This window comes from Babylonia areolata, chromosome 30 (genome assembly GCF_041734735.1).
Source record: "Babylonia areolata isolate BAREFJ2019XMU chromosome 30, ASM4173473v1, whole genome shotgun sequence".
NCBI classification, from domain to species: Eukaryota; Metazoa; Mollusca; class Gastropoda; order Neogastropoda; family Buccinidae; genus Babylonia; species Babylonia areolata.
The window spans coordinates 1491112-1518023 of NC_134905.1; the positions used below are offsets into that span (position 1 = coordinate 1491112).

The following is a 26912-nucleotide window of genomic DNA, read 5'->3' on the forward strand; positions in this document are numbered from 1 at the left end:
TTTTGGAGTTAAGTTTGGTTTGTGAGGGACTGTGTTTGTGTGAGTGAGTGAGTGAATGAAAGCAAGCACTGTTGTCAAACATGAGAAGGAAGGCCTAAGACTTGTGCGTCATCATTTTATCCCACTCAGAAAGTCGAAACTAAACAACATTTAAACTGAAACAGATGGTGCGAGTCGTCTCTTCCCCATCCAACAACTCTGTGGAGTGGTAACGCTTTGATTGATTGATTGATATGGATACTTATATAGCGCGTATCCTCGGTCAGAGACCAAATTAAGCGCTTTACATACACGGGGACATTTGCACCACAGGCTGCCTACCTGGGTAGAGCCGACTGACGGCTGCCACTGGGTGCTCATCATTCGTTTCCTGTGTCATTCAATCGGATTTCAGATGCACACGCATACACACTCAGACAGACATTAACATTTTACGTGTATGACCGTTTTTATTTATTTACCCCGCCATGTAGGCAGCCATACTCCGTTTCTAACCCACTGAACGCCGACATGGATTACAGGATCTTTAACGTGCGTATTTGATCTTCTGTGTGCGCATACACACGAAGGGGGTTCAGGTACTTGCAGGTCTGCACATATGTTGACCTGGGAGATCGGAAAAATCTCCACCCTTTACCCACCAGGTGCACCGAGATTCGAACCCGTCTTGTGTGCGAAATGTACTTAGCACAAGTAACAGAACCCACAGCGACAAAATAGTTGTCCCTGGAAATTTTCTGTCTAAAAATCCGCTGTGAGAGTAAACCAAATGCACTTGCAGGCAGAAAGAAACGAGTGGCTGGCACTGCTCTTTGGCAGTACACTCTCACCACGGACAGCAACCTGAATTTTGCATTCAGAAATCTGTTGTGACAAAAACACAATACAGTACAGTACAATTATCTTTTGCTCTTTAGGTCAAGTATTTTGTTGCTGGACTAGGTCCTGTTATAAACATTTCAAAATAACTTATTCATATTCACAAATCTGCCAAACTAACTAAGCAAAACCCCATACGTTGTCAGCCACTGAGAACACACCAGCAGTGGTTCATGACACAGGCAGTGAGCAGCCAACAAGATGGTCATGTCTGCCCAGTCAATTTCCAACCAACTAAACTCTAGTTTGTGTGAACTTCTGATAAAGTGTCCCCTCTGCCCACCACTGCCATACTCCATTTTCATCAGGTGGGGTGTGTGCATGCAAGGTATGTTCTTGTTTCCATAATCCACCAAACACTGACATGGAATGATGAATTACAGGATGATCAACGTGCGTATTTTATCTTCTGCATGCGTATACACACAAAAGGGGGCTCAGGCACAAGCAGGCCTGCACATGCTGACCTGGAAGATTGGGAAAATTTCCACCCTTGAACAAGGTGCGCCAAAGCTGGGATGGAACGATGGCAAGATTACAGAGCTGCAACCAGGAGTGATGGCCTAGAGGTAACAAGTCCGCCTAGGAAGCGAGAGAATCTGAGCACTACACACTCACTTCACTCATTCCCTTTGACCGCTGGGGTTGTTGGGGGGAGATGAGGAAGATGTCATAGCTCACCACGCCATTCTGTTGGCAGCTGTCATGAGGAGATCTGGCATCGTCATTTTGGTCCATTCCTTGACGTTGTCAGACCAGCTCTTTCTCTGCCGCCCTCGTCTGCGCCCTCCCTCTACAGTCCCTTGCAGGATGGTTTTGGAGAGGGTGTTATGTCGTATGACGTGACCAAACCATGCCATCTTCCGTCGTTTGACAGTCGCCAGCAGTGGTTCTTGGGGCCCAACAAGGTTGCTGACCAGGTTCCACACATAGTCATTGGTCTTGTGCTCCTTGTAGGAGATGTGTAGTAGTCTCCTCAAGCACTTGGTTTCGAATGCTTGGATTCTTCTTTCTGTTTCTGCCATCAGTGTCCATGTCTCACATCCATACAAGAGGATGGAGACCACCAGTGACTTGTAGAGCAGGAATTTTGTGTGGAATCTGATGTTGCTCTTCCATACCCTGTTCAGTCTGGCCATCGCTGCCGTTGCAAATCACGGCTCAGCCGCCAATGTTTTCTCCCCCTCCACTAGACCTTGAGTGGTGGTCTGGACGCTAGTCATTCAGATGAGACGATAAACCGAGGTCCCGCGTGCAGCATGCACTTAACGCACGTAAAAGAACCCACAGCAACAAAAGGGTTGTTCCTGGCAAAACTCTGTAGAAAAATCCATTTCGATAGTAAAAGCAAATAAAACAGCACGCAGGAAAAATATTTTTAAAAAAAATGGGTGGCACTGTAGTGTAGCGACACTTCTTCCTAAGGAGAACAGCCCAAATTTCACGCAGAGAAATCTATTGTGACAAAAAGAGAAATACAAACCATTCGACCATCGCACCCGTTGTTACTGCTTGTTAGGCTCTCTGGCATGCAGGTCAGCAAGTGGCCTTTCAGCTTTTCTAGGATCCCTGCACAACACTTTACCTGTCAGCTTTTCTAGGATCCCTGCACAACACTTTACCTGTCAGCTTTTCTAGGATCCCTGCACAACACTTTACCTGTCAGCTTTTCTAGGATCCCTGCACAACACTTTACCTGTCAGCTTTTCTAGGATCCCTGCACAACACTCTCCCTGTCAGCTTTTCTAGGATCCCTGCACAACACTTTACCTGTCAGCTTTTCTAGGATCCCTGCACAACACTTTACCTGTCAGCTTTTCCAGGATCCCTGCACAACACTCTCCCTGTCAGCTTTTCTAGGATCCCTGCACAACACTTTACCTGTCAGCTTTTCTAGGATCCCTGCACAACACTCTCCCTGTCAGCTTTTCTAGGATCCCTGCACAACACTTTACCTGTCAGCTTTTCTAGGATCCCTGCACAACACTCTCCCTGTCAGCTTTTCTAGGATCCCTGCACAACACTTTACCTGTCAGCTTTTCTAGGATCCCTGCACAACACTTTACCTGTCAGCTTTTCTAGGATCCCTGCACAATACTTTACCTGTCAGCTTTTCTAGGATCCATGCACAACACCTTACCTTACAGCTTTTCTAGGATCCCTGCATAACACTTTACCTGTCAACTTTTCTAGGATCCCTGCACAACACTTTACCTGTCAGCTTTTCTAGGATCCCTGCACAACACTTTACCTGTCAGCTTTTCTAGGATCCCTGCACAACACTCTCCCTGTCAGCTTTTCTAGGATCCCTGCACAACACTTTACCTGTCAGCTTTTCTAGGATCCCTGCACAACACTTTACCTGTCAGCTTTTCTAGGATCCCTGCACAAAACTTTACCTGTCAGCTTTTCTAGGATCCCTGCACAAAACTTTACCTGTCAGCTTTTCTAGGATCCCTGCACAAAACTTTACCTGTCAGCTTTTCTAGGATCCCTGCACAACACTTTACCTGTCAGCTTTTCTAGGATCCCTGCACAACACTTTACCTGTCAGCTTTTCTAGGATCCATGCACAATACTTTACCTGTCAGCTTTTCTAGGATCCCTGCACAACTCTCTCCCTGTCAGCTTTTCTAGGATCCCTGCACAACACTTTACTTGTCAGCATTTCTAGGATCCCTGCACAACACTTTACCTGTCAGCTTTTCTAGGATCCCTGCACAACACTTTACCTGTCAGCATTTCTAGGATCCCTGCACAACACTTTACCTTTCAGCTTTTCTAGGATCCCTGCACAACACTTTACCTGTCAGCTTTTCTAGGATCCCTGCACAATACTTTACCTGTCAGCTTTTCTAGGATCCCTGCACAACACTTTACCTGTCAGCTTTTCTAGGATCCCTGCACAACACTTTACCTGTCAGCTTTTCTAGGATCCCTGCACAATACTTTACCTGTCAACTTTTCTAGGATAAGATAAGATAAGAATAACTATTATCTCCAACTGGAGAAATTTGGTCAGGTGCATTATCACAACATAGACAAGTAAACAACATGGGGACCATAACTGTAAAAGCCAACAACAGCCCCTACAAATATTACGAAGATACAAATGTAAAAAAAAATATATCACATACATCGTTTCATACATACATCCACACACTCCAGGTAATAACTAGTATTCTTAATGTAAAAACAGAAAGAATTAAGAAACATTATTTGAATATAATTATAAACATAGCCTACTATACTGCACATTGATTATAATAGACAGATAAGATAAAGATGAATTGCGGAAAACCACAACCAGATAATCAGCACACACCCGCATCGCACCCCCCCCCCCCCCCCCCACCACCACCACTCACCCCACACACGCGGATAACTTGATTAAACAAGAGTAACAAACATATGTTCTCAAATAAAAGCATTTCACATATTCGCTTTTAAAAACATTGCAATTAATTATTACATCGTAATCCCTGCACAACACTTTACCTGTCAGCTTTTCTAGGATCCATGCACAACACCTTACCTTACAGCTTTTCTAGGATCCCTGCACAACACTTTACCTGTCAGCTTTTCTAGGATCCCTGCACAACACTCTCCCTGTCAGCTTTTCTAGGATCCCTCCCCCACCTGTCAGCTTTTCTAGGATCCATGCACAACACTTTACCTGTCAGCTTTTCTAGGATCCCTGCACAACACCTTACCTTTCAGCTTCTCTAGGATCCCTGCACAACACTTTACCTGTCAACATTACGTGGGATTATTCATCCAGTTCTCAGAGGACATGGCTGACGAACTAGTACACAGTATTAAACAAGCACCACACACACTTTCACAAACGTGATTTTGTGAGGACTGTGCTGAATACTGGATGGCAGTCAGGATGATGCACAAGCATACACTGCTGTCAAAGAGCTTTGCCCTGGTGAACTCACTTACAACACAAACGGCTAATGTCACTGCTTGCGAGTACCGCTTTTCACACACGCACAATCATTCATTCCACACACACGCTGAACTTCTGACACAACCTCAGCTTTATTGGCAGTCCAACAAACAACAAGTCAAGCAAGGAATCCAAACAATCACAGCAGGCTGTTCGCCACAATCACCCTTCTCTCTCTTTCTCTCACCAACCGATTCTTTGAAATGTAAATGCAGTATAAATTACAAACATCTGGAAAAAAATTCTATCTCACACTCTACAGTGTTCATCAAGTCAGGAGCTGGCCTGTGTAAAAAAAAAAATAAAAACCAACAACAACAAAAAAAACAAAAAACACAGTCAACAGTAGAAAAGAAATAAAAGGAACAGAAAAATAAATAAATGATCAATAATTGAATAATCCATGCACACAACTATGCAGGGAAAAAATGCACATCACATACTCAGCCAATATTGAATGGGTGCCTGTTACTCTCCGTTCACAACCTGTTCTTTGGCCAGGGGCACAGCAGCAGCGGCGGCGGCAGCAGAGCTGGTGGCGGCGGAGTTCTTGCCCTTGCTCTCCACCTCTCCCGCACTGCCCTGGCTGAGGGCGCTTCTGTTCTGAGATGACGGGGCTGACGGTGACGAAGAGGACAACAGGGGGGCGGCAGGGGGGGGAGGGGCCGGGGGACGGCGGGCCGAGCGCTGGTCTTTCGGGGCGGACTGCTGGCTGTCGGACTTGGACGGCTTGGCCAGGCCGGCCTCCCCTCCCCCATTGGCCACAGGGCGGGAGGGGGGAGACAGGGCGCCCCCATCCCCGTTCATCCCCCCACTGTCCTCCCCCGTCACCTGACTGGGGGGTCGGTTCCCCCCTCCCCGAGAGGAGGCCGGGGGGGGCTGGGCCCGGTGGTCCTGGCGGTAGCTGGACATGTTGCTGTCCATCTCTGTGCCAGAGGGGGCACTGTTGCTGCCTCCACCCCGAGGTCGCTGCCTGCGTCGCCTCCGCCGTCTGTCTGAACGCTGGTCCTCTGGGAAACACATCATGACATGTCACTTCTCGTCATGTCCTCTGGGTAACACATCATGACATGTCACTTCTCATCATGTCCTCTGGGAAACACATCATGACATGTCACTTCTCGTCATGTCCTCTGGGAAACACATCATGACATGTCATTTCTGGTCATGTCCTCTGGGAAACACATCATGACATGTCACTTCTCGTCATGTCCTCTGGGAAACACATCATGACATGTCACTTCTCGTCATGTCCTCTGGGAAACACATCAGGACATGTCATTTCTCGTCATGTCCTCTGGGAAACACATGACATGTCTTCTAGATTATGTCATGTCATGTTCTCTGGGAAACACATCACATCATGTGGGAAACATGTCATGCAATGTCATCTGGGAAACATGTCACATCATGACCTCTGGGAAACACGTCATGTGGGAAACATCACGTCATGCGGGAAAACATGTCACATCATGTCGGAAGCACGTCATGTCATGTCCTCTGGAAAACAGATGTTATGCTATGTCCTCCAGGAAACACGTCATGTTACATTATGTCATATCTAGGAAAGGCACATCAAAAATAAGGTTTTTCTCTTTGGTACACTGCCTGCCTTTTCACAAAGGACAGGGAAAAAAAAAGAAGGAATCCAGAAGAAGACAATCAACACTATACCATAATACAAACCACCCAGACATGAGTCAGAAAAAGCAGAGCAAACTGCCCACCCCCCCACCACCCCCGAACACGTACACAACACCATGCCAAACCAGGGCCTCAAACCCTGATCACGTAACACTGGATCACAATTCTGTCTCCTGACTGACGAAGCACCACTGCCCCCACTATCAGTCAGAACATTTGTCAGAAAACAATACACAGACAGACATCTGTCAGAACAAGTACGAACAGACAGACAAGAGACCAATACACACACAGATAACACAGATCAGTACACATACAAACATACACTGACAACAAATACCAACACACACACACACACACACACATGCACACAACCCAGATCAACACATTCACACACAGACAACAGAGGTCTGCAGATGAGAAAGAAGCCATACCATCCTGACTGTTGACACTGGCATTATCAGCGTTATCTAACACCGTGTCATCGTCGTCTGTCATTCGGCGGCGCGACCTCGCGTCCCGTGGTTCTTCTTCGTCATACTGGTCTGCACAAACACAACAGCAACTGTCGGATTCTGCCAACCATTGCAAGGTATTTCATCAACGCCATCAGCACATCACATTACAAAGAAGAAACCTTCCTCAACGCCATGGTATAACCACTGTCATCTACTTCCGTTTATTCCGATCTTTTCGTTTCCCCACAGTCCGAGTAATGTTGATCTGAAAACCTTCACACGAGCCTGCCTTCCTTTTTTCTGTGCAGTCTGAACAATTGTGTACAAGCCTCTTCAGACTAGAGATGGAGTCGACTAATTTTTCGGGAAGAAATCTATCGAATAAAGTACTACCGAATAATCTACCCAATAAAGTACAAGATCAGCACTCTATGTTATAAATGTATTCACAAAACTGCCCCTTCCTATCTCTGTGGCTGCCTTCACCTCTACACTCCATCTCACTCACTACGATCGGCTTCGGATCCACTCTGTTTACGCATACCCAGATTCAAACACTCCACTGTTGGCCGCCGTTCTTTCTCTGTCTCTGGACCTTGCGATTGGAATGAACTTCCTCTTTTGCTTCGTCAAGTCTCCACTCTCAGCTCTTTCAAGTCTGGCCTTAAAACCCACCTCTTCCCAAAATAGTCTCCCTAGCCTGCCCTTCCTTGTCTTTAGTTTCTACAGTTTTTGAGTTATGCATGCATGTGAATGACTGGTGCGAAAGCGCTTTGATTTGTCTCTGCACAAGATTCAGCGCTATATAAATACCATTATTATTATTATCAATGCAACTTAGCGACGGGCGCAATAGCCGAATGGTTAAAGCGTTGGACTTTCAATCTGAGGGTCCCGGGTTCGAATCACGGTGACGGCACCTGGTGGGTAAAGGGTGGAGATTTTTACGATCTCCCAGGTCAACATATGTGCAGACCTGCCAGTGCCTGAACCCCCTTCGTGTGCATATGCAAGCAGAAGATCAAATACGCACTTTAAAGATCCTGTAATCCATGTCAGCGTTCGGTGGGTTATGGAAACAAGAACATACCCAGCATGCACACCCCCGAAAATGGAATATGGCTGCCTACATGGCGGGGTAAAAACAGTCATACACGTAAAAGCCCACTCGTGTGCATACGAGTGAACGCAGAAGAAGAAGAAGAATGCAACTTAGCAGTTACTTCCAATCTGGTTTGTGTTCCAATAGAAGGAAAGCCACTGATCAGGCTGACAGAACATTTGCCAGAAGTTGAAGCCGCCTTTGTGCTTTCTTGACACGACTCAAAAACAAGCAGTCACAGTTGATGCACATAATTCAACATGTAATGATTCAAATGATTCTTCCTTCCTCTCTCATTAATCAAACCAACAGACAAACCTACATGGGCGTGGCCCTTGGCCTCTGTAAGAGAAGTTGTTGTCATGGTAACCATCCTCATAACTGCCGCGGTAAGGACGGCGATCGTAGCGGTTTCCCCCATAGTCTGAGGGAAAAAGAGAAGACAAAAAAAAAAAAAAAAGGAGTGAAAAACAGAACTTAAAATCAAACCTAAAAGAAAATAAGAGGGTCAATACATCACAATCAGCAGAGTGTCTGATGAAGCAGTCTATACAGCATGATGAACAACATGGATCACAATCAGCAAAGTGTCTGATGAAGCAGTCTATACAGCATGATGAACATGGATCACAATCAGCAGAGTGTCTGATGAAGCAGTCTATACAGCATGATGAACAACATGGATCACAATCAGCAGAGTGTCTGATGAAGCAGTCTATACAGCATGATGAACAACATGGATCACAATCAGCAGAGTGTCTGATGAAGCAGTCTATACAGCATGATGAACACATGGATCACAATCAGCAGAGTGTCTGATGAAGCAGTCTATACAGCATGATGAACAACATGGATCACAATCAGCAAAGTGTCTGATGAAGCAGTCTATACAGCATGATGAACAACATGGATCACAATCAGCAAAGTGTCTGATGAAGCAGTCTATACAGCATGATGAACATGGATCACAATCAGCAAACTGTCTGATGAAGCAGTCTATACAGCATGATGAACAACATGGATCACAATCAGCAAACTGTCTGATGAAGCAGTCTATACAGCATGATGAACATGGATCACAATCAGCAAAGTGTCTGATGAAGCAGTCTATACAGCATGATGAACAACATGGATCACAATCAGCAAAGTGTCTGATGAAGCAGTCTATACAGCATGATGAACAACATGGATCACAATCAGCAAAGTGTCTGATGAAGCAGTCTATACAGCATGATGAACAACATGAAAGGCAGAACTTGTGTTTTAAAACAAACATAAACACTGTAATGAAATAGTCCAATGGTATGAAAACCACAAAACAAACTGGTTTGAAAGGAAACGTGGCATCTGTGCTTGATTCTACCTTGTAAATATGTGGGACTCTCATATCCTGCTGATGTCAATGCCAATTACAGGCTGTTTTGTGTTCAGGATTTACATTTCTCCAGCTATTTGAATTACTCAGGTGTCTTATGTGTAGCCAAGTGCTCAATACGACTGGCTACAAACCATGGCTCAACTCACAGCACAAGCTGAAAGCTGACCTATAGCAGACACCGTTTTCGCAACCAACTGCTGGTCTCCAACGGCTCACGCAGAATGTGTGACGCCTTTCCTGGTTTTAATGCAAAGCCCATTCTAAACCTATTCTCTAAACATCTATTAAATCAAGTCTCTGTATCATTCACCATAATATTATATTTGTTGTGCTTACACACCCACTTCAATCAGTTAGAAGCATGCTTGATTTCAGTCTAATTGTTCGTCAGTCTAAAGATTTCAACTGACACTAAGCTTACGTAATTTTGTCCTCCTCGTTTAACAACAACCTCTCCAATAACCAGTGTCGCTGTGCGCCATTGGGTGAGCTCTAATCTGTGCTTGTGACGCAGCATGTTTAATTAATATCTCTTTTGTCGGATCAGTAAACTGCAAGTATTATAGACTGGCAGAATCGTCGCAATTCCATCTTTAAATCTATTCCATTTGTGTCTGCCTACGTTAAACTGATTTAACGCAGTTTGTAATTTTCCATGATGAGCTCGCTAAAACTTTTCAGTTCATGTGACTTAAATTAAGATTATAGATTTATCTTAAATAATCAACACTTAATTTCATACTCACTAGAAAGTAGGTATTGAGCTCTTTCTTTTGCGACCCATCCGAAGTAAATCGGTTCAGAAATCATTTAGAAATCTGTCATTGAACACCTTGTCACAAACACAATGCTAAGCAAATTCAGACACACACAGACACACACACCGACTCACACACAGATACAGACTTGTTGTGTGACAACATTATCCTTCAAATAACTGCCTGCACATACATCCAACAGGCACCAATACAACTGAACCCCCACGTCATGATCACATTCATTCCATGCACAGAAACCTAACATCTGACCACAAGAAAAAACCCTCCTGTGTGTTAGCACTTCATGCTTTTCATGCTGGATGCACTGTATCCAAGATGGACTGCCTCATTCACACACATCAAAACCCAAACCAGTCCTCAACACTGCGCTGGATGCACTGTATCCAAGATGGACTGCATCATTCCTACACATCAAAACCCAAACCAGTCCTCAACACTGCGCTGGATGCACTGTATCCAAGATGGACTGCTTCATTCACACACATCAAAACCCAAACCAGTCCTCAACACTGCGCTGGATGCACTGTATCCAAGATGGACTGCTTCATTCACACACATCAAAACCCAAACCAGTCCTCAACACTGCGCTGGATGCACTGTATCCAAGATGGACTGCTTCATTCAAAACCCAAACCAGTCCTCAACACTGCGCTGGATGCACTGTATCCAAGATGGACTGCTTCATTCACACACATCAAAACCCAAACCAGTCCTCAACACTGTGCTGGATGCACTGTATCCAAGATGGACTGCTTCATTCAAAACCCAAACCAGTCCTCAACACTGCGCTGGATGCACTGTATCCAAGATGGACTGCTTCATTCAAAACCCAAACCAGTCCTCAACACTGCAATCTCACATTCTCCCGCAATCTACGTGTGCTGGAAAACTTCAAAATCACATCTTAACCAAAAAACAGTCAACACCATGTCAAAGATTTTACCCTTTTCTTCTTTTTTTTTTTCTTCTTTTGAAACCATGAGCGCCCCAAAACGGAAATATCTGTCCTCTTACAGGTGTGCCAAAAAAAGCGCCCCAGAATGGAAATTTCTGTCCTCTCACAGGTGTGCAAAAAAAGCGCTCTAGAATGGAAATATTTGTCCTCTCACAGGTATGCAAAAAAAGCGCCCCAGAATGGAAATTTCTGTCCTCTTACAGGTATGCAAAAAAAGCGCCCCAGAATGGAAATTTCTGTCCTCTTACAGGTGTGCCAAAAAAAGCGCCCCAGAATGGAAATTTCTGTCCTCTTACAGGTATGCAAAAAAAGCGCCCCAGAATGGAAATTTCTGTCCTCTTACAGGTGTGCAAAAAAAGCGCCCCAGAATGGAAATATCTGTCCTCTTACAGGTGTGCAAAAAAAAAAGCGCCCCAGAATGGAATTTTTTTTTTTTTTGGGGGGGGGGGGGGGGGGGGGGGGGGGCTGCTCCATCATCTGCACCGTTTCAGTGGCATTACTCCCACGCCGCTCATTTAGATTCCCCCATACACGGCCACACCCGGGTTCGTCCATCGCAGTCCCAGCATCAGCAGTCCACAGGGAACCATCAATGTTAGGTCGCCAGGAGGCCACACACCGGAGGAGATCCTGCACTGCTGCTGAATCACTTCGGTGGTGTTCAGTGGTGCCTGTTCTGATTTAACTTACTTAGGACACCACCTACTAAACCCCCTACTAACGACAATAATGGCTTAGTCACGGAGCCAGACTGAGTGAGCGTCCCTCCCAGACTGGAGATCGCCACCACATCCCTCAAACAACAGCCCCCCATGAATCCGCCAACGCTGATGACACTGACAGGACTTACCCCAAGCACAGAAGTGGAGGGGTATTGAAACTGAGGTCACCATGAGAGCAGGGCATGAAAGGCCACAGACTTTGGGACCGTTTTGTTTTATACTGATGATGATGAAGGAGGAGGAAGATGATGATGACAATGTTGCTATGGAGGTCCATTTTGGTTTGGGACTGCGTGACAAGGCTGTACTCTACACTTCCTGTCATGATGATATCCTGGCGTTAACCAGGCCCGAGAGATACAGACACTTGCAGTGTTGGTCAGATAATTAGAGCAACACACCCAAAGACGCATCCCTGAAGTGGATGACACTCGACTGTGTGGTCCCAGTCTCCCCATTTAAGCCTACAGCACACTCAACTCTGGGTAGGAGCCAGCCACAGGCTGAAAAACCCACCTCCACTGGGATTCAAACCCGCATCCTCCCAGCCATCAGTCCGCAACGCTAACCACTTCGCCACGGAATGGAAATTTCAATCTGCATCACTGTTGGATTGTTCCTATTGCAAAATTATTAAATTCATGTGCAACATTGCTGCACACCTTTCTGAACCAAGAGGACATGTGCCATGCCCAACATGTACAACATTGCTGCTCACCTTTCTGAACCAAGAGGACATGTGCCATGCCCAACATGTACAACATTGCTGCTCACCTTTCTGAACCAAGAGGACACATGCCCAACATGTACAACACTGCTGCTCACCTTTCTGAACCAAGAGGACACATGCCCAACATGTGCAACATTGCTGCACACCTTTCTGAACCAAGAGGACACATGCCCAACATGTACAACGTTGCTGCACACCTTTCTGAACCAAGAGGGCACATGTTTCTGAACCAAGAGGACACATGCCCAACATGTACAACACTGCTGCACACCTTTCTGAACCAAGAGGACACATGCCCAACATGTACAACACTGCTGCACACCTTTCTGAACCAAGAGGACACATGCCCAACATGTACAACATTGCTGCACACCTTTCTGAACCAAGAGGACACATGCCACATGCCCAACATTGCTGCACACCTTTCTGAATCACCTCCTGTCTGCCCATCAGTGCTGACACCTCTCCAACCCGTCTCCTTCACACAAATCATGCCAGTACCTACCTCATGCAACTCGGCCCATTCTCTTTTTTTTTTTCTCCCTGAAGACTACAGATTACTGTAGTTATCAACAGACACACCTAAATTAGTGTCTTTAAAGGGAAAAGAACAGCAGCTAAACAATATGGCAGGGCAAATCGAAAAAGGAAATTTTCTATCTAAAATTACGTTTAGATAACATACTTACCGTGACCCAACTAGTGCAGACTCCGGCAGGGGTCTGACATTCCTGTCCTGTGCAAACTACTATCCGCCTATGCGGAGAAAACGAAAGTACTACGGCCGATAACCTCCCGGAAGTAGGTAACCTCCCCTTTGTCCCCCTGGCTAGCGCCCTCTTTTTCCCGCAACCATCATGACTCCTGTTCCTGTGCACTTCATACGGCTAAGTTTTTTCGCATTTTCTATAACTGTCTATCGATTCTTTGACATTTCTGTTTTGTGCCCAATTATGTCTTCAAACAGGTCGCAAAACAAGTTTTCACATCTGACATTCTTCTTTGTTTCTTTTACCTTCCAACAAATAATGGTTTAATTTTTCACCTGCAAACTTCCAGCATGCAATCCAAAGATAACGGATACCAGTCACCTGCCATGCTTGCTTCCATCTGACAAGTCAACTCATGCAAAAAAAACACACAAAAAAACAAACCCACCACACACACAAAAAGCCGCCCAGATTAGCACTCGGGGGGACCACCATGCCAAAGATCCATGCCAAACATGTTAATGAAGACAGGCGGGACCAGCAGCAGTCACCAGTGTGGACGGTGGAAACAGCTGACAGCTGTGTTCAAGACACACCCAAGCTTCAGCCCGACATGCTGGGTTCCTTCATGGGGGAGGGAGGGGGGTCGGGGAGGGTCTGGGGGGAGAGACACAGGAACAAGAAAACGTCCAACACCATTCCAGGCAGCGAGCAACAAAGCAGGCTCCGCCCACTCACCAGACTGGATCTCTAGCTCCACCCACTCACCAGACTCTCTGCTGGGGTAAGCCCCGCCCGCTCCTCTCCCTCGGCCCCGCCCCCTGCGCCTGTAGCCCTGCCCACGACCACTGACAGCGCTGTCCGTCAAGTAGCCCGCCTGCCTATGCTCCTCCTCCCCCACGTCATCCAACCACTCCCTCACTGCTGACCCCTCCTTCCCTTCAACAACCAGGAAAGCAGGCTGTGTTCGCTCCATGCTGTGTTCACTCAACACTTGGCTTCTAGCAGAGATTCACGTCAGCTTATAGTTGGGCCAACAACGTGATAGCTGTGTGATCAATGGTTTCTCCACCGCAAAGGTAAGTCATAAACAGCTTAGTCTTTTGTGTGAAGGACTACAACTCTTCAACTAGGAGGAAATATTACACTGGCTCTTAGTGCTGCAGCCTTGGGGGCTAACTAGTTGGCCTTTGAACAATTCCAGTGCCTACTGTCCTAAAATCCTCTTGGCCAAGGAGAGAGTGGGGGGGATGTAACTTGGGCAAGACACTCTCCACTATAATTAATTCTAGCCCCGACAGGACAACTGGTGCCACCTCTGCTGTCCTGATAGTCTCAGTTGGACATGACTATCATACAGTCAATGCTTCTTCCTTCCTTCTCCGTGGTTTTTTTTTTTTTTGGTGTGTGTTGTTTGACGAGTCACATTCACTTATATCTTCATCTCTCAATACAACCAACTTTCATGTCTATTCTGTCTTCTATCAGTCATTAACACCAAGAAAGGTGTTTGTAATCTGGTACACTGCAGACAAATGTCAAATAAACATATTTCAAGTTCTACTGTAAAGCACACAGAGCTTCAAGAATATGCGCTATAGCAAGGTGTCATAATAAATAACAGCAACATAAAAAGCTACACTGAATTATAAGAAACAATCAAATAACTTGTAAAAGAAGAGTCACACAGAAAGTCACTCCTCCTGAATACAAAAACACTTTACAGCACACACACACACACACACACACACACACATGGAAGCGACTTCTGTAAAAGAAAAAAACCCAGATGAATCAGTAAAAAACAGAGTACGTTCCACATATCAGTCACAGTCCTCACCTGGTCTGTCAGGATTCCAGCGACCTCGACCTCGAGCCCCCCCCATCCCACGCATCCCTCCGCGACCCCGCCGGTTCCGGTCGTCCATGTAGCCATCGTTGTTCCTGTCATCGTTCAAAAGAACACACCATTTCATCATGTTTTTCCTGCCATAGTTAAAAACAACCCAATATTTCATTATTGTTCCTGTCATCGTTCAAAAAGAACCCATCATTTCATTATTGTTACTGTCATCGTTCAAAAGAACCCATCATTTCATTACTGTTCCTGTCATCGTTAAAAAGAACCCATCATTTCATTATTGTTCCAGTCATTGTTCAAAAGAACCCATCATTTCATTATTGTTCCTGTCATCATTCAAAACAACCCATCATTTCATTATTTTTCCTGTCATCATTAAAACAACACATCATTTCATTATTGTTCCTGTCATCATTCAAAAGAACCCATCATTTCATTATTTTTCCTGCCATCATTAAAAACAACCCATCATTTCATTATTGTTTCTATCATCGTTCAAAAGAACCCATCATTTAATTATTGTTCCTGTCATCGTTTAAAAGAACCCATCATTTCATTATTGTTCCTGTCATCGTTAAAAACAACCCATCATTTCATTATTGTTCCTGTCATCGTTCAAAAGAACCCATCATTTCATTATTTTTATGTCATCATCTGCATTATCTGCACTGACCACTACCCCCTTCAATCCCCAAAACCAAGTGACTTACATGTATCTGCACTCACCGCTACCCACCCTATTTACCCCAAAGCCAAGTGACTTACATGTATCTGCACTCACCACTACCCACCCTATTTACCCCAAAACCAAGTGACTTACATGTATCTGCTCTCAACACTACCCACCCTATTTACCCCAAAGCCAGGTGACTTACATGTATCTGCTCTCAACACTACCCACCCTATTTACCCCAAAGCCAAGTGACTTACATGTATCTGCACTCAACACTACCCACCCTATTTACCCCAAAGACAGGTGACTTACATGTATCTGCACTCACCACTACCCACCCTATTTACCCCAAAGCCAGGTGACTTACATGTATCTGCTCTCACCACTACCCACCCTATTTACCCCAAAGCCAGGTGACTTACATGTATCTGCGGTCGCGGGGCGGGGGGAAGTAGGGTCCAGCTTGGGGGCCGGCCAGACTCTTCAGCTGCATGTCGATCTCCTGCTTGGCCTGCCTCAGCTGTTCCACTTCCTGCCCACAGCCACCACACCCACACCTTGGTCACACCACCACAACCACACCCTGGTCACACCCACCACACCCTGGTCACACCCACCACACCACACCCACACCCTGGTCACACCACCACACCCTGGTCACACCATCACACCCACACCCTGGTCACACCAACCACACCCACACCCTGGTCACACCCACACCCTGGTCACACCACCACACCCTGGTCACACCATCACACCCACACCCTGGTCACACCAACCACACCCACACCCTGGTCACACCCACACCTGGTCACACCCACCACACCCTGGTCACACCATCACACCCACACCCTGGTCACACCCACCACAACCACACCCTGGTCACACCCACACCCTGGTCACACCACCACACCCACACCCTGGTCACACCACCACACCCTGGTCACACCATCACACCCACACCCTGGTCACACCCACACCCTGGTCACACACCACACCCACGCCCTGGTCACACCACCACACCCTGGTCACACCACCACACCCTGGCCACACCATCCACACCCTGGTCACACCACACACCCTGGTCACACCACCACACCCACACCCTGGTCACACCACCACACCCTGGTCACACCACCACACCCTGGTCACACCACCACACCCTGGTCACACCATCACACCCTGGTCACACCACCACACCCTGGTCACACCACCACACCCACGCCCTGGTCACACCACCACACCCTGGTCACACCACCACACCCTGGCCACACCATCACACCCTGGTCACACCACCACACCCTGGTCACACCACCACACCCACACCCTGGTCACACCACCACACCCACACCCTGGTCACACCACCACACCCACACCCTGGTCACACCCACCACAACCACACCTGGTCACACCCACACCCTGGTCACACCACCACACCCACACCCTGGTCACACCACCACACCCACACCCTGGTCACACCACCACACCCTGGTCACACCACCACACCCTGGTCACACCACCACACCCACACCCTGGTCACACCACCACACCCTGGTCACACCACCACACCCTGGTCACACCACCACACCCACGCCCTGGTCACACCCACACCCTGGTCACACCCACACCCTGGTCACACCACCACACCCACACCCTGGTCACACCACCACACCCACGTCACACCATCACACCCACACCCTGGTCACACCCACACCCTGGTCACACCACCACACCCACACCCTGGTCACACCACCACACCCTGGTCACACCACCACACCCACGCCCTGGTCACACCACCACACCCACGTCACACCCACCCTGGTCACACCACCACACCCACACCCTGGTCACACCACCACACCCACACCCTGGTCACACCCACACCCTGGTCACACCACCACACCCACACCCTGGTCACACCACCACACCCACACCCTGGTCACACCCACCCTGGTCACACCACCACACCCACACCCTGGTCACACCACCACACCCACACCCTGGGTCACTGTGCTACCCACTCCCAACTGCCAACCAGAAACATAATCTCTCTCACTCAAAGAGAACCTGCCCACAGCTCGGCAGGGACCTCTTTTTTTCTTGAGAACATGTCTCTCTAAAACCAACAGAAGCAGAAAACTGAAGGTAACGACAAGAATTTTAGATATAATAGTAGTCTGAACAACTCTCTTCAAATCTGGAAGTGGAAAATTATCAGAAAAAAACCTTTGGGGACAGGTAGCAAAGGTGGTACTAGAAACCAGAAAGAAAGGAGCGCTGTTTAATTTTAGATGGTCCAGGTGGTACTGGAAACAGTAAAGTAGCGTGTGCTGTGTTTTACCTTGAAGTGGTATTGGAAACGGTCAAGTAGTGTGTGCTGCGTTTTACCTTGAAGTGGTATTGGAAAGTCAAGTAGTGTGTGCTGCGTTTCACCTTGAAGTGGTATTGGAAACAGTCATGTAGTGTGTGCTGTGTTTTACCTTGAGGTGGTCCAGGTGGTATTGGAGACAAGGAAGTACTTACCTTGAGGTGGTCCAGGTGGTACTCCAGCAGCAGCTTGGCATTGCTGATGCTCTCCTGGGTTCCCACAAAAATGAAGGGGATCTGGCTCAGGGTGTCCACCACCTGCTGCTGGATAACAATCATCACCACCATCATCATCATCATCACCATCATCATCACCATCACCATCATCATTACGAACCACATTTCTAGGAGTAGAGGGCCCAGAGTGTCATCGAATTGATTGCGATTGCGCCTTAATTTTAGCGCAATCACCCAATCGAGCTATATAATTATGTGACCTGGTTGGAGACATAATTTGACAAAAAACAAGAATGCCAGAAATTCGACAGACAGACAGAAAATACAAAAAAAAAACTTAGCCATATGAAGAGCACACGAACAGGAGTCATGATGGCTGCTGGAAAAAGAGGGCGCTAGTCAGGGGGGCAAAGGGGAGGTTACCTACTTCCGGGAGGTTATCAGCCGTAGCTTTTGTTTTCTCCGCATAGGCAGATAGCAGTTTGCACAGGACAGGAATGTCAGACCCCTGCCGGAGTCTGCACTAGTGGGTCACGGTGAAGTATGTGTAATTAAACCACATTTCTCTACATAAAGTCAGACTAAATGCTCAGTCAGTCACCCGTTCCCAAGCAGCCATGGCCAAAATGACTGACCACACTCCACCATACACTCATCTAACCCATGAGCAGAAAACAGCTCAAATTTGAAGGGTAGAGAATAAAAAAAATCACCCTAAAAAAAACACCTCACAGAACAGATGAGTTTTTAGCTGGGGATGCTGGTTGGTGCTGTAGACCAACTGGCAGCGATTTCCAGGCAGTGGGAGCGCAAAAACTAAAACTGCCAAGAGCTGTAAGAGTTCTTTCTGGGAACTTTAAAGATATTTTCCTTTGAGGGCTAAAGGGAACTTGGCTTGTACGTGTGGCAAGCTTTAGACAGGTAATGCTGAAGTGTCCCATCAAAACACCCAACAACACACACAGTCAGTATCACTGCAACACTTACACAACAACAATGGTGAAAACATTGCTAACAAGACAGGCAAGGCCTTCAAGACTCACTTGTGATAAATTAAGTCCCCTAGCATTAATTACAGAGTAATTTCCCTTTTTTACTATCTGCACCAAAACGTTTGCAAAATAAATAAAAATTCCATGCTTAGAAAAAGAAGTTCCTGTTTGAACAAAAAATGATAATAATGACTCCTCTTGTTGTTGTGTCAGAATAAGAGGTCAAAGTGCCAAGTTTAGAGAATACAAAAAATATAAATATAACAGTAAATGCAGTTTGCATATAATTAGGCTTCTTTTTTTATTTTTTTGTGTCCTTCCCAGAGGTGCAATATTGTTTTAAGATGACTGGAAAGAACTGAATTTTTCCTATTTTTATGCCAAATTTGGTGTCAACTGACAAAGTATTTGCAGAGAAAATGTCAATGTTAAAGTTTACCACGGACACACAGACACACGGACACACACACACACACAGACAACCGAACACTGGGTTAAAACATAGACTCACTTTGTTTACACAAGTGCGTCAAAAAGGTTCACCTTTCGAGTCCAAAAAGCATGGGGTTGAGAGTGAAGGCCAAGGTCAAGGTCAAGCTTACCAGCACCAAGCGATGTCACTCTGACCTACCTTGTCTCTGTGGGAGTCGTGTTCGTTGTCCCCCTCTATCTTCACCCTCACCACCCCCGACTTGTCCACAATGTCCTGGATGTTGCGCCCGTTCTTCCCAATCACCTTGGCTGAAAGATACAACACTCCTGGTTTTCGGGGATCTTTATTCGTTGTGCTGTGCTGTGCTGTGCTGTGCTGTGTCTGTGTGTGTGTGCTCGTGCATGCATTTGTGCGAGAGATGAGACATGGGGGGGGGGGGGGGGGGGGGGGGGGGGGTAAAAGTGTGTGTGGTGAGGGTGTGTGAATCGGTATCAAGTTGTTCTCTGTCCACAAGCTCAGGCATGGATATGCACTTTGTTTCAGCAGTAAACATATCATGTGAGTAACCATATCACCATGAAAATATCTAGCTACTATTCAATTAACTCCTACTATTAGAAAAAAAAAAAAAAAAAGATAAAAATCCTGCATTCAATTCCATTTTTAAACCCCTATGGTGAGGGATCCTCCACTTTTTTTTTTCTCTGAAGTTTGTAAAGTGTGATCACTGGTGAACACCGGATCAGGAGTCTGAACACCTGATTCTGCCACAGCACCCCCCAACCCTCCGTAACATACACACTCAAAACAAAACCAAAAAAATATCAAAAAAAAAGAAAACTTGTCATATAAAAGGAGTATGTCTTATACTCATGTTTGGTGATACATATACTTACCATGTCAAACTGATGTGAACTAGGCCTATCGGTTTGCTCTGCTGGGCCAAATTTCGTGTGGCTAGCAGTGAAAAGACAACCTGTCTTGCCCGGTCCGCTCTTAGCCAATCAAACGCCTCTAAAAGCTACAAGCACTGAATCATTTCCTTTGGCCAAGGCTCTCAACGGTATCTTGTCAGGTTTACGCTTGGTCTCGTCTTACGCTTTTTTGGCTATTAAGCGTGTTCATTTGGCCTTATTTTGCTGCATGCGGCTTGAATTTATTGTATTCTTACCTTTTGTGTACTCGATTCGACTCTGCCCCAGTGAATCATACTTATTTCTCTACCTCTCAGTCGATCCTGTCTTTCCTTTCTCTGCTGGGGATCGGATTTTCGCTGGGTGCCTAAGCACGGATAACATGCCTCGTTATGTCATCCCACGATGGCAGGAATCATGATGCTGGGATCGAGACTCTGCAAGAGACTCTCCCAGGCCCGGAGTTCATGATTTCTCCCGATAGGGACCGCGGCAATGCGTCTTTAGACGCGGATTGCGGAGGCGACTCTCCTACCATTGCAGCGTCATGAAGGGGACTGGGGGGGCGGGGGGGGGGGAGGGGTATGAGCGTCGCCTCCCGAGGTGTCCCAGCGCAAGGCAGGAAAAAGGGGGAGAGGCAAGTCCTCTCTTGGTGGTGGGGACTCACGGCTAGGCACAAACTCCCAAGTGGAGGCCATGCCCGGCCGCCACCCTGGTCCCCACTCAGAGACAGCCCTCAGGGGCCCCACTGCTGTTCCCCCTCCTCCCTCCACTGCCAATCCCCCTCCCCCACCTCCATCTGTGGGGGAGAAAGTTTTGGTTCCAGGGGGAAGTGGGGGGGGGGGGACCTCTACTTTGCCCACCCCAGGCCAAGCCACCCCAGTCTCCCCACGGGAGGGGATTCGGGGCACATGGCCACCTGCTTTGCAGGTCTTCCCGCTATCCGGCTGGTCTCCCCTGCTGGGGTAGGCCCGCGCATGTCAGGCGGTTCCAGGCAGTCAGCCCGCTGGTCTTCTGGCGGGACTGACACCCAAGTCGATACAGCAAAAGGAAGTATCACTGAAGGACATTTCACACACACACACACACACAGAATAACACATAGATGGACTGCACACTGAAGACAATGACCCACCCACAAAAACTCTTCTCTTGAGCACAGAGTTAAGTGAAACATCACCACAGCCAAACTGCACAGACCAACACCAGAGACACAGCAACAACTGTACACAACAAAAAAAAGACGCACAGCATGGTGGATGGACAGACATTCAGACAGAGCGACTCACCCACTAAATCCCTGGGCACAGGAAACATCTCCTCAGAGAACTCCAGCATCCCTCGGGCCTGTTTCACAGCCTCCATCGTCTGGCGCCAACACACAATGACACAATCACAATCAGATGGACCAACACTCCTCCCTCTTTCCCTCCCATAGCAGGTTTCTCAGTCACTGAGAAAGAACAGACCCATCTCTTCTTTGCAACATATGTATCTATATACATCTATATATAATCTCTCTCTCTCTCTCTCTCTATATATATATATTTACATAAACGTGTACACCTAACATCTGCTTCAGTTCCCAAAACCACCTCTCCATACACCTTGACAAACCCACCTCTCCATACACCTCTTCATACAAACCCATCTCTCCATACAAACCCACCTCTCCATACATCACTCCATACAAACCCAACTCTCCATACATCTCTCCATACAAACCCAACTCTCCATACATCTCTCCATACAAACCCACCTCTCCATACACCTCTCTATACAAACCCATCTCTCCATACAAACCCATCACTCCATACATCTCTCCATACAAACCCACAAACCCACCTCTCCATACACCTCTTCATACAAACCCATCTCTCCATACAAACCCAACTCTCCATACATCTCTCCATACAAACCCACCTCTCCACACACCTCTCTATACAAACCCACCTCTCCATACACTCCATACAAACCCACCTCTCCATACACCTCTCCGTACAAACCCATCTCTCCATACAAACCCATCACTCCATACATCTCTCCATACAAACCCACAAACCCACCTCTCCATTCACCTCTCCATACAAACCCACCACTCCATACAAACCCACCTTGCCATACACCTCTCCACACAAACCCACCTCTCCATACACCTCTCCACACAAACCCACCTCTCCATACACCACTCCATACAAACCCACCACTCCACACAAACCCACCTCTCCATACACCTCTCCACACAAACCCACCTCTCCATACACCACTCCATACAAACCCACCTCTCCATACATCTCTCCATACAAACCCACCACTCCATACATCTCTCCATACAAACCCACCTCTCCATACATCTCTCCATACAAACCCACCACTCCATACACCTCTCTATACAAACCCACCTCTCCATACACCTCTCCACACAAACCCACCTCTCCATACACCTCTCCACACAAACCCACCTCTCCACCATACACCTCTCCATACAAACCCACCACTCCATACACCTCTCTATACAAACCCACCTCTCCATACACCTCTCCACACAAACCCACCTCTCCATACACCTCTCCACACAAACCCACCTCTCCATACAAACCCATCACTCCATACATCTCTCCATACAAACCCACAAACCCACCTCTCCATACAAACCCACCACTCCATACATCTCTCCATACAAACCCACCTCTCCATACATCTCTCCATACAAACCCACAAACCCACCTCTCCATACACCTCTCCACACAAACCCACCTCTCCATACATCTCTCCATACAAACCCACCTCTCCATACATCTCTCCATACAAACCCACCACTCCATACAAACCCACCTTGCCATACATCTCTCCACACAAACCCACCTCTCCATACACCTTGAAGGTGCAGGTAGCCTCGTCCAGCTCAATGCCGGTGATGTGTTCAATTTTGCGTGCTTGCTGGATGTTGGCGCCGTGGGTGCCGATGGCCAGCCCCATCAGGTCCTCACGCACAGCAAACTCCTCCATGTAGCCCGACCGAATCTTGGTGCTCTGGGAATCAGAAGGGGGGGGGGGGGGGGGGGGGGGGGGGCAGTCATGACGCAAGGTGCGCACGTGTAATGCACACTCTCCCTCTCAAATTTCCACTTTCCCTTTTTTTTTCCAGCACTGTACTTGAGTCAGAGAAACTCGACTTGACTTTTGTTTGTCAGTGAAAGAAAAAGTTGGTTTTGTTTTAAATCTGTCATACTTTTGTTCATTACTGTTTTCCATTTTGAGTGAAATACTAGATACTGAAAAATACAGGAGCAAGCTAAACAGACAAAAAGCAACACCTAAATCTATAAACGGTTTTTCAAAGAAAAAAACTGAGGACAACCCACTCCATCTAACTGCTGAAAATTACTGCTGAAAATTATTTGATTAGCAGATTCTTCCATCTTTTATCTATATGAAAAAAAAACAAACAACAATAACAGACACACAACCTTACCCATTTTTGCAACGCACACACACACACCAAACACACATACACACACACACACCAAACACACAAATCTCAAATACAAGAAGTTCCTCAAAACTGAAAACCAGTGGCTGCATACTGGCATCACCAAAGAGCAACCTGTTAATACAATGGACAGTAAGAATGGTTGCATTTTGGGTATATTTGTTGGTTTTGTATAGAATTAACAACTGTGTTTTTATTACTTTCATGATTCTATTATATGTCTATGTTTCATTGTATGTGCTTGCTCCATTCTTAAAAAAATATATAAATTTTTTTTTTTTATACACATTGGATTTGTAAAGTGCTCAGAGACTGTTTCTGTTTTTTGTTTTTTTTTATAACCTTTATGATTGTTTTATTTGTCTCTGTTTCATTGTATGTGATTATTCTATTCTTTTTTAAGTACTGGATTTGTAAAGCTTGAATTATAGTGCTATATAAAAATAAGTTATTATTTTACAACGCTTTATAAAAATAAGTTATCATCATCATCATCATCATCATCATCATTAGTCAGCACACACACCTGAAGTTTCTTCACAGCCTCCTCCGTCCTCTGTTTAAGCAGCAGCTTCTGACGTACGTTCCTCAGGAACATGTCCCCAATCATGGATGCTCGTTTTGTCACAGCAGCACTGGTGGACTGCACACAGCAACCACCCCACAGGCACAGTCAGGTCTTCTTCCATGTCTACTCTATTCTCTCCAAATGGTTTCAGTCACACACACTCTCATTGGCTCTCAGCAACAACAAATGCATTTAAGCTACAACACACACACTTGCACCAAACGCACACAGCAACCACCACAGGCACAGTCACGTCTCCTTCCATGTCTACTCTCTTCCAAATGGTTTCAGTCACACACACTCTCCACTAGCTCTCAGCAACAAATGCATTTAAGCTACAACACACACACCTGCACAAAACGCACACGCTCATGGGCACACACAAATACACAGCCATCCCCTCACTGGTGGACTGCACACAGCAACCACACCACAGGCACAGTCACGTCTCCTTCCATGTCTACTCTCTTCCAAATGGTTTCAGTCACACACACACTCACTGGCTCTCAGCAACAAATGCATTTAAGCGACACGCTTGCACAAAACGCACACACTCATGGACACACACACACCCCACCCCAAATACACAGCCATCCCTTCACACAACCCCTCCCCGTCCTCCCACGCCCTCCTCTCCCCCCATTTCCAGAACCACACAGCAGGGGACAGGCTGTCAGCGCCCACACAGAAGATGATGGCAGTGCCCCCTAGGTGTATGTCCCCCCCTCCCACACCCCACACCTCCCTCACCACCCACACACACCACCATACACAGACTGACCAGGACATGGATGGTGCTGCCAGCAGCCACACTGAAAACGATGGCAGCGCCCCCTAGGTGTTTGTCTCCCCCCCCCCCCCCCCCCAACACACACACACCCTTCACCTCACACCCCACCCACCCCCACACACCACAATACACACAACTCACCAGGATATGGATGTAGTCGGCAGACATATAGGATATCCCCACCCCCCCTTCCCCCCTACTCCCTCACACACACCGCCATACACAGGCTGACCAGACATGGATGGCACTGTCAGCTGCCACATGGGAAACGATGGCAGCGTCCCCTTGGTGTTTGTACCCCCCTCCTCCTCTCCCCCCCCCCCCTACACCACCATACACATAATAACCAGAACATGGATGGCATTATCAGCGGCCACATAGGAGACGGTGGCAGCGCCCCCTAGGTGTTTGTCCCCCCTCCTCCTCTCTCCCCCCCTACACCACCATACACATAATAACCAGAATATGGATGGCATTGTCAGCGGCCACATAGGAGACGGTGGCAGCGCCCCCTAGGTGTTTGTCCCCCCTCCTCCTCTCTCCCCCCCTACACCACCATACACATAATAACCAGAACATGGATGGCATTATCAGCGGCCACATAGGAGACGATGGCAGCACCCCCTAGGTGTTTGTCCCCCCACAACCTCTCTCACACACACACACACACACACACACACACACACACACCACCACCATACACAGACTAACCAGGACATGGATGGCATTGTCAGTGGCCGCATAGGAGACGATGGCAGCGCCCCCTAGGTGCTTGCGGAGGTCGGCCAGCACAGCGTCCCCCTGGCAGCCCTCGCGCAGGTCGGGCGGTACCTCCAACACGAACTGCTGGAAGCTGTCGGCACTGATAGGGGGGCTGCTCATACACACACACAGTCACACACACACACACACTCAGTGCAATGTGGGAACAATGAAGGCGGAGGAAGAAAGGGAGGCAGTTTCAACAGAGGGAGAGCGAGAGGGATGGGAAGAGAGCGAGGGAGGGAGGGGAAGAAAGAGGGAGGGGAAGAGAGAAAGCGCAAGGGAAAGAAAGGGAAGAGAGGAGATGAGGGAGAGCGAGAGGGAGGGGAAGAGTAAGGAGGGGAAGAGAGTGTGAGAGTGAGAGGGGAAGACAGAGAGCGAGAGGGAGGGGAAGAGGCAGAGGGAGGGGAAGAGAGAGGAAGAGGGAGGGGAAGAGAGAGAGGAAGAGGGAGGGGAAGAGAGAGAGGGAGGGGAAGAGAGAGTGCGAGAGTGAGAGGGGAAGACAGAGTGACAGGGAGGGGAAGAGAGAGAGCGCAAGGGAAAGAAAGGGAAGAGAGGGGAAGAGGGAGA

General features: G+C 47.3%; 1 protein-coding gene across 3 annotated transcripts in view; it reads right to left on the reverse strand.

Annotated features, from left to right (window-relative positions):
* Window positions 1-4913: 4913 nt before the first annotated feature.
* LOC143275541 (RNA-binding protein FXR1-like) overlaps window positions 4914-26912 on the reverse strand; it is a 29086-nt gene continuing 7087 nt past the window's right edge. The window contains exons 5-16 of one of the 3 annotated variants that reach the window (XM_076579728.1): window positions 26292-26454; window positions 24749-24865; window positions 23595-23762; window positions 22019-22097; window positions 20014-20123; window positions 18370-18474; window positions 16269-16378; window positions 15153-15256; window positions 14081-14251; window positions 8361-8462; window positions 6913-7023; window positions 4914-5844 (exon numbers count right to left, since the gene is read on the reverse strand). In XM_076579728.1, the coding sequence (XP_076435843.1) occupies window positions 5303-5844; window positions 6913-7023; window positions 8361-8462; window positions 14081-14251; window positions 15153-15256; window positions 16269-16378; window positions 18370-18474; window positions 20014-20123; window positions 22019-22097; window positions 23595-23762; window positions 24749-24865; window positions 26292-26454 (1882 nt within the window). In that variant the 3' untranslated portion in view covers window positions 4914-5302. Of the gene's footprint in view, window positions 5845-6912; window positions 7024-8360; window positions 8463-14080; window positions 14252-15152; window positions 15257-16268; window positions 16379-18369; window positions 18478-20013; window positions 20124-22018; window positions 22098-23594; window positions 23763-24748; window positions 24866-26291; window positions 26455-26912 lie in introns of all 3 variants that reach the window. The other 2 variants (XM_076579727.1, XM_076579730.1) reach the window with 2 other exon arrangements.